At 41.1% G+C, this 15,667-nt stretch overlaps 1 protein-coding gene across 7 annotated transcripts in view; it reads left to right on the forward strand.

Annotated features, from left to right (window-relative positions):
* ryr1 (ryanodine receptor 1 (skeletal)) overlaps nucleotides 1-15,667 on the forward strand; it is a 114,304-nt gene that overhangs the window by 92,682 nt on the left and 5,955 nt on the right. For all 7 annotated transcript variants that reach the window (XM_004917103.2, XM_004917106.2, XM_012969015.2 and 4 more), the window contains 11 exons: nucleotides 114-822; nucleotides 1,163-1,633; nucleotides 2,283-2,362; nucleotides 6,471-6,651; nucleotides 7,143-7,229; nucleotides 7,604-7,828; nucleotides 8,228-8,358; nucleotides 10,532-10,574; nucleotides 11,718-11,848; nucleotides 12,063-12,123; nucleotides 15,278-15,424. In XM_004917103.2, coding sequence (XP_004917160.1) covers nucleotides 114-822; nucleotides 1,163-1,633; nucleotides 2,283-2,362; nucleotides 6,471-6,651; nucleotides 7,143-7,229; nucleotides 7,604-7,828; nucleotides 8,228-8,358; nucleotides 10,532-10,574; nucleotides 11,718-11,848; nucleotides 12,063-12,123; nucleotides 15,278-15,424 — 2,266 coding nt within the window. The remainder of the gene's footprint in view (nucleotides 1-113; nucleotides 823-1,162; nucleotides 1,634-2,282; nucleotides 2,363-6,470; nucleotides 6,652-7,142; nucleotides 7,230-7,603; nucleotides 7,829-8,227; nucleotides 8,359-10,531; nucleotides 10,575-11,717; nucleotides 11,849-12,062; nucleotides 12,124-15,277; nucleotides 15,425-15,667) is intronic.

The raw sequence follows: 15,667 nt of genomic DNA on the forward strand, positions 1-15,667 counted from the left end.
ACATAAAAACTAAAAGGGTTTAACATGCTTAAAGAAAACTATCATACTGCATGCTAATTTTTTATAAAAATTGCCAGCCATGGGTAGTGTATAACCATTTTCTATCCTTGTAGAGATTATGTCACAGATCCTCGGGGCCTCATTTCCAAAAAGGATTTCCAAAAAGCAATGGACAGTCAGAAGCAATACACAACCTCAGAAATCCAATTCCTCCTTTCTTGTTCAGAAGCTGATGAGAATGAAATGATTAACTTTGAGGAATTTGCTGACCGGTTTCAGGAACCAGCTAAGGATATTGGGTTCAATCTAGCAGTCCTGCTGACCAATCTTTCAGAACATGTACCTAATGACACAAGGCTACAGAACTTCCTAGAATTAGCAGACTGTATCATAAACTACTTCAAACCCTATCTTGGCAAAATTGAAATTATGGGAGCTGGTAAGAGAATAGAAAGGATTTACTTTGAGATCAGTGAGGCCAACAAAACTCAGTGGGAGATGCCCCAGGTGAAGGAGTCAAAGAGACAATTCATATTTGATGTGGTCAATGAGGGCGGAGAGTCAGAAAAGATGGAGCTTTTTGTGAACTTCTGTGAAGACACAATTTTTGAAATGCAGATTGCTTCTCAAATATCAGAACCAGAAGAAGAGAAGGCAGAGGATGATGAAGATGATGTAGTGGAAGGTTCTGGAGAAGGAGAGGAAGCAGAAAATGGTTCATCTCCACAAGAGGCATCATCAGCATTTGGGGAGTTTCTGAACAATGTAATGAACTTTTTTAAGATGTTCACTTACAAGAACCTCAGGAGACAATATCGCAAGGTAAGTATACCAATGTCACCAGTTGCTTTAATGTTTTGACAAGGTAGATAGAAATAAATGTTAAAGTCTGGATGCTTACTATGGGCAACTGCACTGGAAGATTCAACTGTTGTGTTAGTAACTCAGCTCCTTGATCTGTTTTAACTAATCTTATTTTACTTCCTTAGGTTTTATAACACAGTAGTTAGAAATCATGGTGAGGGAGAAACCAGGATAACTAAGACTAAGCATGTTTTCTGTTGTTTTATTTAATATTTAGGTTAAATAGAATAGTTAAGTGCCCTGAAATTATTCAGAAGTATGTAGGTATACTATGTATTTTTCTTTGGATTTTCAACAGGTGAAAAAGATGTCTTTCAAGGAGATAATTCTAGCAATAGTATCCTTCCTCTGGACAGTGTTTCTTGGCATTCTGCACTTTGTGTACAGTGTCTGCAAGGGCATATTCTTACTAATCTGGCACACATTATTTGGAGGAAGCTTAGTGGAAGGTGCCCAAAAACTGACTGTGACAGAACTTCTAGCCAGTATGCCAGATCCTACTCAGGATGAAGTCCACAGTGATGGTCCCGCTGTAGCAGTAAGTGATGAAGAACCTGAAGCTGGCGATGTGACTGATTTTGTGGACATATCCAAAGAAGAGGTGCAAGAGGAAGGTACAGACATATTTGGAATAGATTTAAAGAAGGAGGGAGGACACTATAGAGCCAGTGCCCCTGATGCTCCTGGTGGACTAGGAGATATGGGGGATACTACTCCAGTGGAGCCTCCAACACCTGAAGGATCACCCATTTTGAAGAGGAAACTTGCAGTAAGTAATGTAATTATATCAGTGTTGAAAAATCGTATCTAACTCTGCATAACTAAAAATACATAGTTATAGAAAGGGCTATGGAGGAATTTGAATGTCACAAAGGCCCTCTGCTAAGTCAGAGAGATGGTGTTTAACCACTAGAGTGTGCGATATGACATTATTTAACAATAATTGCTAACGATAATCAGTATAAGCAGAGAGAGGGAGAGATTAGAAGTCATATCATCTTATTGCTCACATACTATTTAAATGCACTGGCCTGGATGCTCGTTTAAAAACTAATCTTGGTACAGAAAGGGATATTGCCAGTTTTGCCAGAGTTGTATTATTTGCCACTTTCTGTTTAGGATGAATAATACAAGAAGAAGAAGCATATAAAACCATTTCTCTACAAATGTGTAAATAATAATAAATAACACAGACAAACGGCCCTTTATTGTTATCTTTTCAAATGTATATTAAACCTATGATAAAATATCATTAAATTGGAACTGGAAATTGTAACTACAATTGAGTGTGAAGAAAGTTTCAGAGATGGATTCTATTATTGTCTACCTGGCTTTTAGGTGCTTGCAGTCAGGGCATTAAACAGCCTAGAATAGATTCTTTGTTACTTATTTTAAGTATATCATTTTTTTTTATAAAGGATGAAGAAACTTCAGGTGAAGAGCATGACGTTGTTCCTGAGGAGGAGCCTGCACCAGAACCTGAGCCAGAAAAAGCAGAGTGAGTCAATAAGGAAAGATTTGCCACATGAAGGAAAAAACTTAGTTATCATCTCAAAATAATAGCCCAACCTGTTTCACCCTTTTGCCCCTTTATATCAAAGGGTCTTATGTATTTATATATATATATATATATATATACAGTGGCTTGCAAAAGTATTCGGCCCCCTTGAACTTTTCCACATTTTGTCACATTACAGCCACAAACATGAATCAATTTTATTGGAATTCCACGTGAAAGACCAATACAAAGTGGTGTACACGTGAGAAGTGGAATGAAAATCATACATGATTCCAAACATTTTTTACAAATAAATTACTGCAAAGTGGGGTGTGCGTAATTATTCAGCCCCCTTTGGTCTGAGTGCAGTCAGTTGCCCATAGACATTGCCTGATGAGTGCTAATGACTAAATAGAGTGCACCTGTGTGTAATCTAATGTCAGTACAAATACAGCTGCTCTGTGACGGCCTCAGAGGTTGTCTAAGAGAATATTGGGAGCAACAACACCATGAAGTCCAAAGAACACACCAGACAGGTCAGGGATAAAGTTATTGAGAAATTTAAAGCAGGCTTAGGCTACAAAAAGATTTCCAAAGCCTTGAACATCCCACGGAGCACTGTTCAAGCGATCATTCAGAAATGGAAGGAGTATGGCACAAATGTAAACCTACCAAGACAAGGTCGTCCACCTAAACTCACAGGCCGAACAAGTAGAGCGCTGATCAGGAATGCAGCCAAGAGGCCCATGGTGACTCTGGACGAGCTGCAGAGATCTACAGCTCAGGTGGGGGAATCTGTCCATAGGACAACTATTAGTCGTGCACTGCACAAAGTTGGCCTTTATGGAAGAGTGGCAAGAAGAAAGCCATTGTTAACAGAAAACCATAAGAAGTCCCGTTTGCAGTTTGCCACAAGCCATGTGGGGGACACAGCAAACATGTGGAAGAAGGTGCTCTGGTCAGATGAGACCAAAATGGAACTTTTTGGCCAAAATGCAAAACGCTATGTGTGGCGGAAAACTAACACTGTCAAATATGGTGGTGGCAGCATCATGCTCTGGGGGGGTGCTTCTCTTCAGCAGGGACAGGGAAGCTGGTCAGAGTTGATGGGAAGATGGATGGAGCCAAATACAGTGCAATCTTGGAAGAAAACCTCTTGGAGTCTGCAAAAGACTTGAGACTGGGGCAGAGGTTCACCTTCCAGCAGGACAACGACCCTAAACATAAAGCCAGTGCAACAATGGAATGGTTTAAAACAAAACATATCCATGTGTTAGAATGGCCCAGTCAAAGTCCAGATCTAAATCCAATCAACAATCTGTGGCAAGATCTGAAAACTGCTGTTCACAAACGCTGTCCATCTAATCTGACTGAGCTGGAGCTGTTTTGCAAAGAAGAATGGGCAAGGATTTCAGTCTCTAGATGTGCAAAGCTGGTAGAGACATACCCTAAAAGACTGGCAGCTGTAATTGCAGCAAAAGGTGGTTCTACAAAGTATTGACTCAGGGGGCTGAATAATTACGCACACCCCTGTGAAAAGTGTTTGGAATCATGTATGATTTTTGTTCCACTTCTCACGTGTACACCACTTTGTATTGGTCTTTCACGTGGAGTTCCAATAAAATTGATTCATGTTTGTGGCTGTAATGTGACAAAATGTGGAAAAGTTCAAGGGGGCCGAATACTTTTGCAAGCCACTGTATGTATATACAGTGGAGGAAATAATTATTTGACCCCTCACTGATTTTGTAAGTTTTTCCAATGACAAAGAAATGAAAAGTCTCAGAACAGTATCATTTCAATGGTAGGTTTATTTTAACAGTGGCAGATAGCACATCAAAAGGAAAATCGAAAAAATAACTTTAAATAAAAGATAGCAACTGATTTGCATTTCATTGAGTGAAATAAGTTTTTGAACCCTCTAACAAAAAAAGACTTAATACTTAGTGGAAAAACCCTTGTTTGCAAGCACAGAGGTCAAACGTTTCTTGTAATTGATGACCAAGTTTGCGCACATTTTAGGAGGAATGTTGGTCCACTCCTCTTTGCAGATCATCTCTAAAGCCCTAAGGTTTCGAGGCTGTCTCTGTGCAACTCTGAGCTTGAGCTCCCTCCATAGGTTTTCTATTGGATTAAGGTCCGGAGACTGACTAGGCCACTCCATGACCTTAATGTGCTTCTTCTTGAGCCACTCCTTTGTTGCCTTTGCTGTATGTTTTGGGTCATTGTCGTGCTGGAACACCCATCCACGACCCATTTTCAGTTTCCTGGCAGAGGGAAGGAGGTTGTCGTTCAGGATTTCACGATACATGGCTCCGTCCATTTTCCCGTTAATGCGAATAAGTTGTCCTGTGCCCTTAGCAGAAAAACACCCCCAAAGCAAAATGTTTCCACCCCCATGCTTGACGGTGGGGACGGTGTTTTGGGGGTCATAGGCAGCATTTTTCTTCCTCCAAACACAGCGAGTTGAGTTAATGCCAAAGAGCTCTATTTTGGTCTCATCAGACCACAGCACCTTCTCCCAGTCACTCACAGAATCATTCAGGTGTTCATTGGCAAACTTCAGACGGGCCTGCACATGTGCCTTCTTGAGCAGGGGGACCTTGCGAGCCCTGCAGGATTTTAATCCATTGCGGTGTAATGTGTTTCCAATGGTTTTCTTGGTGACTGTGGTCCCTGCTAATTTGAGGTCATTAACTAACTCCTCCCGTGTAGTTCTAGGATGCTTTTTCACCTTTCTCAGAATCATTGACACCCCACGAGGTGAGATCTTGCGTGGAGCCCCAGAGCGAGGTCGATTGATGGTCATTTTGTGCTCCTTCCATTTTCGAACAATCGCACCAACAGTTGTCACCTTCTCTCCCAGCTTCTTGCTAATGGTTTTGTAGCCCATTCCAGCCTTGTGCAGGTCTACAATTTTGTCTCTGACATCCTTGGACAGCTCTTTGGTCTTTCCCATGTTGGAGAGTTTGGAGTCTGCTTGATTGATTGATTCTGTGGACAGGTGTCTTTTATACAGGTGACTAGTTAAGACAGGTGTCCTTAATGAGGTTGACTAATTGAGTAGAAGTGTCTAACCACTCTGTGGGAGCCAGAACTCTTAATGGTTGGTAGGGGTTCAAAAACTTATTTCACTCAATGAAATGCAAATCAGTTGCTATCTTTTATTTAAAGTTATTTTTTCGATTTTCCTTTTGATGTGCTATCTGCCACTGTTAAAATAAACCTACCATTGAAATGATACTGTTCTGAGACTTTTCATTTCTTTGTCATTGGACAAACTTACAAAATCAGTGAGGGGTCAAATAATTATTTCCTCCACTGTATATTGGTGTTTTTCATTAACCTAGGTTAACCTAGGTATATATATCATCTTTGATCATACAATCTTTTCGCCCTGATGAAAACCCTATAATATGTTTATAATTATTGTTGGGCTATTGACGCAATAAAGATATTTTTAAAATATTCTGTTAAAGAGTGCTCTGTTACTACTATTTTGTTAAGACTTTGAGCACTGCCTTAAAGGAGAAGGAAAGGCAAAAGTCACTTGGGGGTGCCAAAACGTTAGGCGCCCCCAAGTGACTTAAATCACCTACCTTGTACCCCGGGCTGGTGCCCCTGTTGGGAAAGAACAGCACCAGCCCAGGGTAGCTGCAGCGCTTCCTCCTTCCTGTTTCGCTCACACGCTCATGCGCAGTAGAGTGAAAAGCCGAACTTTAACAGAAAAGTTGGCTTTTCACTCTACTGCACATGCGCCGCCTACTGGAATTTGACGGAAAACGAAGCAGGAAGTGCTCGCTACAGGTACACCGTTCTGGTGCTGTTTTATCCTAACAGGGGCACCAGCCCGGGGTACAAGGTAGGCGATTAAAGTCACTTGGGGGTGCCTAACATTTTGGCACCCCCAAGTGACTTTGCCTTTCCTTCTTCTTTAATGCTTGTAATAACTCGAGTAAATGGTATTACTGTGGATAAAAGAGTATTCAGAGAAGCAAAGCTCCATTGTACTACTGAGTCTGGGTTTTTGTGCTTTGCAACATAAATAATTCACTCCAATCTATAATCATTGCTAAATTATACCCATATATTCAACTTTCACTGTCAGCCTGGAGAATGGAGAGAAGACAGCAGAAGTACAAGAAGAGACTGCACCAGAACCAGAAGAGCCTGAGCAACCAGAAGTCGCACCCAAGAAGAAATCGCCAGCGCGGGATAAGAAACCAGAGGCTGAAGAGGGAGGTTTTGAATTCTGGAATGAACTTGAGATCCAGAGAATCAAATTCTTGGTTAGTATACTCCATAATGCTTGTACTGTGTTCTGTAATTCTATGCAAATTCTGTATTTTCAAATACATCATACATTGCGAAATATTAGCTGCAATATATCCTATATAGCACTGTACAGCACCATAGCTTTTAATACTGATATGTGTAAAACAAATGTGTTGCCAAAGAGCAAAAATGATATACCAAGTCCCATGTTTATTGCAGCTTGCCACGTTGATATTAGCTGTTCTCATAGAATGAATTGCAAAGAGCCGTACCTCTCACAGAGCTCCGTGTGCAGTGTTGTTTGTGTTCAGTGAAAGATGCCAGCATCCCATGCAATGCCCCCTTCTTTGCACATAATTCAGAGCTTGCAAGCTGGGAAGTGCTGGTGCTACAATGCCCTGTACTTACCATGTGCCTATAATCCATGGTTAATAATGGCACTTGTCACATGACTCATTGAAATTTGTGTAATTTAGGAAACAATGTCTTCTTTCTAATCCTGCAGAATTATCTCTCCCGGAACTTCTACAATCTTCGTTTTCTGGCTCTTTTCCTGGCCTTTGCTATAAACTTTATATTGCTCTTTTACAAGGTATGTCTATATTAGACAAAATGACAAACTAACCACCTACTTAACTACCTTAACTCTACTGCAACCAGTGTTCCTCTAGATTCTGTTTTATCTCTGTATTCAACCTGATTATTATAGCTCCCCTATGTAAAATACAGCTGAATTAAATAAGAGGGCAGCAGATCTGAAGTACAAGCTCAATTTTCAAAGACCTTTTTGACCTTGTGCTCAGCTCCTATTAATTATTTATTTTTCACAAGTCCTTGTTTATACGAAATCATTGTTTTGTTGGAGGAACACCCTTAAAGTATATTATACTGTATACAATGAATCCTTTGTTATTGTTCCATATAACTCACCCTAAATTGCATTTCATTTATTGTATCACCCATCAGGTGTCTGACTCCCCACTAGGTGAGGATGACTTTGAGGGATCAGGCATTGAAGATGAAATTTCAGGCATGGATGATGGAGGAGGTGACGAAGATGAAGAAGAAGAAGGCCCGGTATATTTTGTCCTTGAGGAGAGCACAGGATATATGCAACCAACACTGTATATGTTGTCCGTTATTCACACACTTATTGCCTTCCTTTGCATTATTGGATACAACTGTTTAAAGGTGAGGCTATTTTTTATTATCCACATTATGCTGTTATTAGAAATACAACCAAACCATGAAAAACTATGTAATGTATTTTTGTGTATACTGTGTTCAGTTTTCTTCTCTGTCTTACTGGGAACAGAGCCATATAGCCACAATAAGGTGGGGTTTCTTGCAGTTAATACCCAATGTCATGCGGTTACTGTATATCCTTTTAATGGAAAGTCCCATTCATAATCTGTAGTAGTAACTCATAACAAACAGTTATGTTCAGCAAGATAAATGAAGGTATACTTCCTATTGGCTGCTATGAGTTACTACTAGTGAGTTAAATAAATGCTTGTTTTGATTTTCATTTCCCCCATGCCTGGTCTATAACCAATGCAGATTCTGATAGAAGACTACTTTCTTTTTTAGATCCCTCTAGTCATTTTTAAACGTGAAAAGGAGCTGGCACGAAAGCTGGAATTCGATGGACTTTATATTACAGAACAGCCTGAAGATGATGATATTAAAGGGCAGTGGGATCGTCTGGTCCTGAACACACCGTGAGTTTCCTCCTTTAGTGAATGATATGTACATGCCGGGTGAGAATGAGATCCTGAATAGGGCGGTTCATTAAACAGCAATAATGTTGGTCAGAGCACTTAAAAGTAAGAGTAACATATAGGAATAGCCATTTGCAATACAGAAATATTAAACATATTATGCTTCAGTAATCATCTGTTGTGTCTCCTCCCAGGGCAGGGGCAATGCCTAACCTTCCAAGCAAAAAACCCAGCCAAAAGTTATAGATCAGTCACTACTGCAGTCAGATAGGGTTAAAACAAAGACAAACAGGCTAAAATGGCAGATTTTACCTCCTTTAGATATATACTTATTAGTTGCTTTTTAATACTTGACATAGATACAAGAATGATTGTGGATGCACTCTTAGGGGCAAATTCATCAAAGTACGACAGGTCCGAATACAAAAAATTAGTATTTTTTTTAAAGGTTACAACTTTTGCATATTTTCTGCGACTTTTTCATACTTTGCGACAAAAAGCGTGACAAAATCATATTCTTGCGCCAAGTACGAACATTTCGGATTCATTCAAGCTTCGGTATCGTGACTTTCCTTGGGCCAGGTTGGAGCTGCAGAGTGCCATTGAGCCCTATGGGAGACTTTCCTTGGGCCGGGTTGGAGCTGCAGAGTGCCATTGAGCCCTATGGGAGACTTTCCTTGGGCCAGGTTGGAGCTGCAGAGTGCCATTGAGCCCTATGGGAGACTTTCCTTGGGCCAGGTTGGAGCTGCAGAGTGCCATTGAGCCCTATGGGAGACTTTCCTTGGGCCGGGTTGGAGCTGCAGAGTGCCATTGAGCCCTATGGGAGACTTTCCTTGGGCCAGGTTGGAGCTGCAGAGTGCCATTGAGTCCTATGGGAGACTTTCCTTGGGCCAGGTTGGAGCTGCAGAGTGCCATTGAGCCCTATGGGAGACTTTCCTTGGGCCAGGTTGGAGCTGCAGAGTGCCATTGAGCCCTATGGGAGACTTTCCTTGGGCCAGGTTGGAGCTGCAGAGTGCCATTGAGCCCTATAGGAGACTTTCCTTGGGCCAGGTTGGAGCTGCAGAGTGCCATTGAGCCCTATGGGAGACTTTCCTTGGGCCGGGTTGGAGCTGCAGAGTGCCATTGAGCCCTATGGGAGACTTTCCTTGGGCCAGGTTGGAGCTGCAGAGTGCCATTGAGCCCTATGGGAGACTTTCCTTGGGCCAGGTTGGAGCTGCAGAGTGCCATTGAGCCCTATGGGAGACTTTCCTTGGGCCAGGTTGGAGCTGCAGAGTGCCATTGAGCCCTATGGGAGACTTTCCTTGGGCCAGGTTGGAGCTGCAGAGTGCCATTGAGCCCTATAGGAGACTTTCCTTGGGCCAGGTTGGAGCTGCAGAGTGCCATTGAGCCCTATGGGAGACTTTCCTTGGGCCGGGTTGGAGCTGCAGAGTGCCATTGAGCCCTATGGGAGACTTTCCTTGGGCCAGGTTGGAGCTGCAGAGTGCCATTGAGCCCTATGGGAGACTTTCCTTGGGCCAGGTTGGAGCTGCAGAGTGCCATTGAGCCCTATGGGAGACTTTCCTTGGGCCAGGTTGGAGCTGCAGAGTGCCATTGAGCCCTATGGGAGACTTTCCTTGGGCCAGGTTGGAGCTGCAGAGTGCCATTGAGCCCTATGGGAGACTTTCCTTGGGCCAGGTTGGAGCTGCAGAGTGCCATTGAGCCCTATAGGAGACTTTCCTTGGGCCAGGTTGGAGCTGCAGAGTGCCATTGAGTCCTATGGGAGGCTTCCAAAATCATGCACTGAAGGTTCAAAGTCTGAAAGGTTTTTTTCTTATTTCAAGATACAAATTTTTTAGTACTTTAAAAAGCACAATACAAAAAAAACGTAACATTGTGCTTTTTAAAGGTACAAAAATCGTACTTTGATAAATCTGCCCCTTATAATAATTAACATACAGCTGATGTAAACAAAATTGTTTGATACAAATTACAATCATAATTATAATTCACTATAGAGGAGGGGGCTGTATAGTGACACAGTTATTTTTCTAACTTGTAGTGGACTGTGTAAGTATAGATGCTATTGACAACTGCGTTGTTCAATTTAGAACCCCAATTTGTATGACCAAGGAGACAGGTGCTGCTATAGAAGCCATTTCTTACTAAAATCCATTCAACCTATTTATCTTTGCAGATCCTTTCCAAGTAATTACTGGGACAAGTTTGTGAAAAGAAAGGTAATGCCCATCAACTTTTCTCTGATAACTCCCACTCCTAAAACATATTTGTTTAATTTCCCCTCAAATATCTCAGTTAGAGCATAGCTGAAACGACAGGCACAGGTAAGTATACTTGTCTATGTATGCCATTCTGAAGAGGAAAATATATTGAGAAGTGGTGGATTAAGGAGTATGCCACACAAGGCATCTGTAACCTGCAAATGGCAGGCTATACTGTTGTATTCGGGAGATTATCAGCCAATTTAAAATGTGCCTTATTTTCCACAGGCCTAGAAATACCATGGAACAAAAAAGACAGCAGTCTGCTTTAAACTTTTTCCTTGAAAGCAGGTCTTTATTCCTCCCAACACTAGAAAACCAGAATTATAGCACAGTATGGCCAGTAGTTCTGTAGTGTTCTAAATCTGCCTTTATTTAAAAAACTGGGCATGAATTGTTTCAAACCATTGCAGCTTGAACCATTACAAGCCTTATAAAAAACTTGTATTGACTGGAAATGTTTTCTTTGCCCAATTCGCCCAGCATGATGACCATATGTGCTAAGTATGCCTTGGGTCCTAGGGGGTACTCAGAGTATACCCCACACTCTCCAGTAATCATTAGCTACACAGATGCACTTGATTTTTATTTTCTATTGTCTTGTGCTCTCCAAAGTTTGCAACAATACCCTTACTTTTCCAGATTGGACTTCTTTGGGGACATGTTTCCCATAAATGAAATGTTCATGCCAGGTGGGGCAGGGGATATGGCATAAAATAGGGGTGACCAAAATAGCTTTGTTGTCTTGTTTTTAGGCAAGCTTTATGCAAATAAGCTCCTGTCAGCCGCTGTTCTCCCTCCCCCAGCACACCCGAAAGTAACTATATTGTACTTGTGCTTGCGGGAGGGGGTTGGGGGGCAATGACGGGGGGGCCCTTTTGGGGGGTGTGGGGGCCCCTGAGGTGGCAGCCCTGGTGGGCCCTACACCCCCCAGTCTGACCCTGGGTATAGTTATAGCTGTGGCATTTTCTGAATGCTTAAACTTTTACACATACACCCACTTGTTATATACTATATGCACACACATCTAGTAAAAATGCCTGTGAGCCCCCACAGAAATATCGGAATAGCTGTTTCCTGTACTCTCTCCCCCACCTTTAGGTACTGGACAAATATGGTGATATATATGGCCGCGAAAGGATTGCAGAACTGCTGGGAATGGATTTGGCTAGTCTGGAGATTAGCTCTCAAAATGGGAAAAAGCAAGAGCCGGATAAGTCATTGCTATCATGGTATGTTCTATACAATAAGACTTTGTGGCTATGCGTTTGTACAAATGTTATTTTGTAACAACATTGACTTATTTGTGAACCATTATAATTAGTGATAACTGAATTTTTTTCCAGAAATAATTTAAATTGAAATACATTTGTCTTGCCACTCTGCTTGTTGCTTGCATCTCTCACTTCTGCTCTTAGCAAACAGACCTTTGTGTATCTCCAACAGGTTCACCTCAATCGATATTAAGTACCAGATCTGGAATTTTGGAGTGGTTTTCACAGACAATGTAAGTTTAGACCTAAAAGTTCCATATTTGCATGATAACTTTGCTCTCTTCAAATGTATTTGTATTCTTATTATTTATCACTGCATTCTGCAGTCTTTATAAGGGTAAAGACACACAGAGCTACTAGTAGCAGCTACTTGTCGTGGCTACTAAAATAGACAATGCTGATTGTTAACTGATAATTGTCTCTACGTGTGTTTTAGCAGAGGCAATTATCAGCATTGTCTATGGCAGGGTATTTTCTGGAGTTTAGTAGCCATGAAAATGTAGCTGCTACTAAGTAGCTCAGTGTGTCTTCACCCTAACAAGAAACAGCAACACAAGCAAATAAGTAGCTAATCAGTGCTGAGTTACATTACGTGCCCATAAATTAATGTAACTTAAGGCTAAATCTGAAGCAAAGATAGTTTAACAATGATAAAAAGCCACCATTATTTCACTTCAGTAATTGTATTTTACATAAAATTGGGTTTGCAAATTAAGAGATAACTATAAGCAGGGACTGAAGAAGTTGGAAGGTAGAGTGATCAAAAGTAATTACACTGGGGTTTTTTATACTAGGCAAATGCAACAATATATTTATGAACATTGTTAGCTGGTTTAGAACAACAATATCAGAAAGCCAGTATGATAAATCTTCCAGATTTATCCAAGACACAGAAAGGAATGATTGCCATTAAGGGCAGAAAAAATATCATATATGACTTCATATACACTTCTCAGTAAGCTTAGGATAGCAGATTAAACCAGAAAGGGAAGTTTGAGAAAAATAAACTTCATGTTGCGTTGAAAAATGTGAAATCTGATCTGTTGTTGGCTCTGTCTACTTTTTCTAACCTTGGACCACAGTTATATAGTAAAAACCACTGTGCAAAGTTTGGGGACCCTGGTTTTAATAGTGTCTGAATGGCAGCAACTTAAATTTCCCTACTGAAAGTCAATGAGTAACATCTGATTGGCGGTTGGTGGCTCAGCCCACTTTTTCTTACCTGGAACTGCAGTTACCCAGTGACTAACTTTGCAAAGTTTAGGGACCCTAGGATTAATAGTTAGAGAACAGCAGCATTTTAAATTTAAACCATTAAAGTCAATAGGTAAATTGTGATTGGTGGTTGGTGGGTTTAACCACTTTTTCTAACCATGAGTCAAAGTCACCCAGTGACAAACAGGGGGCACCCTGGCATAAATAGTGTGAGAATGGCAGCATTTTAAATTTAAAAGCAATAAAATTCAATGGACGAAATCTATTATTGGCGCAACCCACTTTTCCTATTTTTGAACTGGAGTCCCCCAGTGACCAACTTTGCAAAGTTTGGGTTAGGCATAAAAATTGTGAGACTGGCAGCATTTTACACGTCACCATTGAAAGTAAATAGGTGAAATGTGATTGGCTGTTGGTGGCTCCACCTACATTTTTCAAACTTTGAACAGAAAATACCCAGTGACTAACTTTGGAAAGTTGGAATTAATACTGAAATAATGGCATCGGTTTAAATATAAACCAATTAAATTGAATGGGTGGAAATGGATTGGCTGTTGGTGGCTCCGCCCACTTGTCTATCCCTAAATACATAGTCAGCCAGTGACTGACTGTGCAAAGTTTGGGAACCCTGACATAAATAGTGTGAGAAAGGCAGCAATTTAAATTTAAACCAAAAGATTTTTATAGGTGAAGTCTGATATGAAGTCTATGGGTGAAATCTTATTGGCTGTTGTTGGCCCTGCCCACTTTTCTAAACTTGAAACATAGTCACCCAGTGACAAACAGTGCAAAGTTTGGGGACCCTGACATTAAACGTGTGAGAATGGCAGCAGTTAAAATTTCCCCACTGAAAACAATGAAAGAAATATGATTGGCTTTTGGCGGCCCCGCCCACTTTTTCTAACCTTGAGTACGTAATCAATCAATTGGCTGTTCACAGCTCCGGACACTTTTGGGCATCCAACAATCATCATATTTTCATTCAGGCTGAGCCCATGACTATGTGATTCAAGTTTGGGGAATGTAGCCTCAAAGCTGTAAGATCGGCAGCAGTTTTAAATTCCCCATAAAAGTCAATGGTTGAAATTTGATTGGCTGTTGTTGGCCTCTCCCACTTTGCTTTTTTAAAAGAAACTTGAGTACGTAGTCACTCAGTGACTGACTGTGCAAAGTTTGGGAACCCTGGCATCAAACCAATAAAAATCAATAGGTTAAATTTGATTGGTTGTTGGTGGCTCCACCCACTTTTCAAAACTAAAACTTCAGTCCCCTAGTGACCAACTGTGAAAAGTTTGGGGACCCTGGTGTTAATTCTGTGAGAATGGCAGCAGATTGAATTTCCCCATTGAAAGTCAATAGGTAAGATTTGATTGGCTGTTGGTGGCTCCGCCTACTTTTTCTAACCTTGAATTGCAGTTACCTGGTGCCTAACCCTGCAAAGTTTGGGGACCCCGGTGTTATTACTGTGAGAATGGCAGCAGGTTGGATTTTGACCAAGTCAATAGATAAAATCTGATTGGCTGTTCACAGCTCCGCCTACTTTTGGGTATCCAACTATCATCATATTTTCATTCAGGCTGACCCCATGACTATGTGATTCAAGTTTGGGGAATGTAGCCTGAAAGCTGTAAGATTGGCAGCAGTTTCAATTTCCCCATTAAAGTCAATGGATGAAATTTGATTGGCTGTTGTTGGCCACTCCCACTTTGGGGTCATCCAACAAATGTCGCTGTTTTATTATGTTATTCAAGTTTGGGGGCTGTAGCTTCAAAGCTGTAAGTGTGGCAGCAGTTTGAAAATCTTCCCTGTCAAAGTCAATGGGAAAATTGGGGGGTTCAGAGCGGCGCCACAAAAAGACGGGGGTCGGGATCACTTAGAAAAGCACAAGCAACCTGCTCCACTATAGGGTGAAGAAGTGTGGGGAGTTTGGGTGTTGTACCCCTAAAACTGTAGGAGGAGTAGCGTTGAGAAAATGGGGGGGCGCTAAGAAGAAGAAGCAGAAGAATAAGCCAAAGTTGAAGAACAGTATGTTGGGGTTTTCAACCCAACATAAAAACAATTTCACTGATATTGTACAGTATATTGAGCACTTACATGCTGACCATATTTTATTTAATGTTTAATGAATGAATTAAGCACAGTTACTATACATCTCATATTGTTGCTTCACAGTCCTTCCTATACTTGGTATGGTACATGGTTATGTCCCTTCTGGGACACTACAACAATTTCTTCTACGCTGCTCACTTGCTGGATATTGCAATGGGAGTAAAGACCCTTCGTACCATCCTCTCCTCAGTGACACACAATGGCAAACAGGTAGAGAACATTATCTTTTCCTTTCCTACCCTACATAAATTAATACTGTGTTTCTTTGTGTTCTTTAACATTCATAGATAATCACTATGAATCTTATTCTGGCCTCTAGGTTATATGTATTTTCTCTAGTAAACAAAAACAGGTCTAGTATCTTTAACATTAATATTTCTTAGCTAGTGAGGGCAAATGGAGTTGTACCTTTCTACCCCTTTTCCTGTTCTTGGTCATGATCTGTTAATCTCA

Source organism: Xenopus tropicalis, chromosome 8 (assembly GCF_000004195.4).
Source record: "Xenopus tropicalis strain Nigerian chromosome 8, UCB_Xtro_10.0, whole genome shotgun sequence".
In the NCBI taxonomy this organism is placed as follows: Eukaryota; Metazoa; Chordata; class Amphibia; order Anura; family Pipidae; genus Xenopus; species Xenopus tropicalis.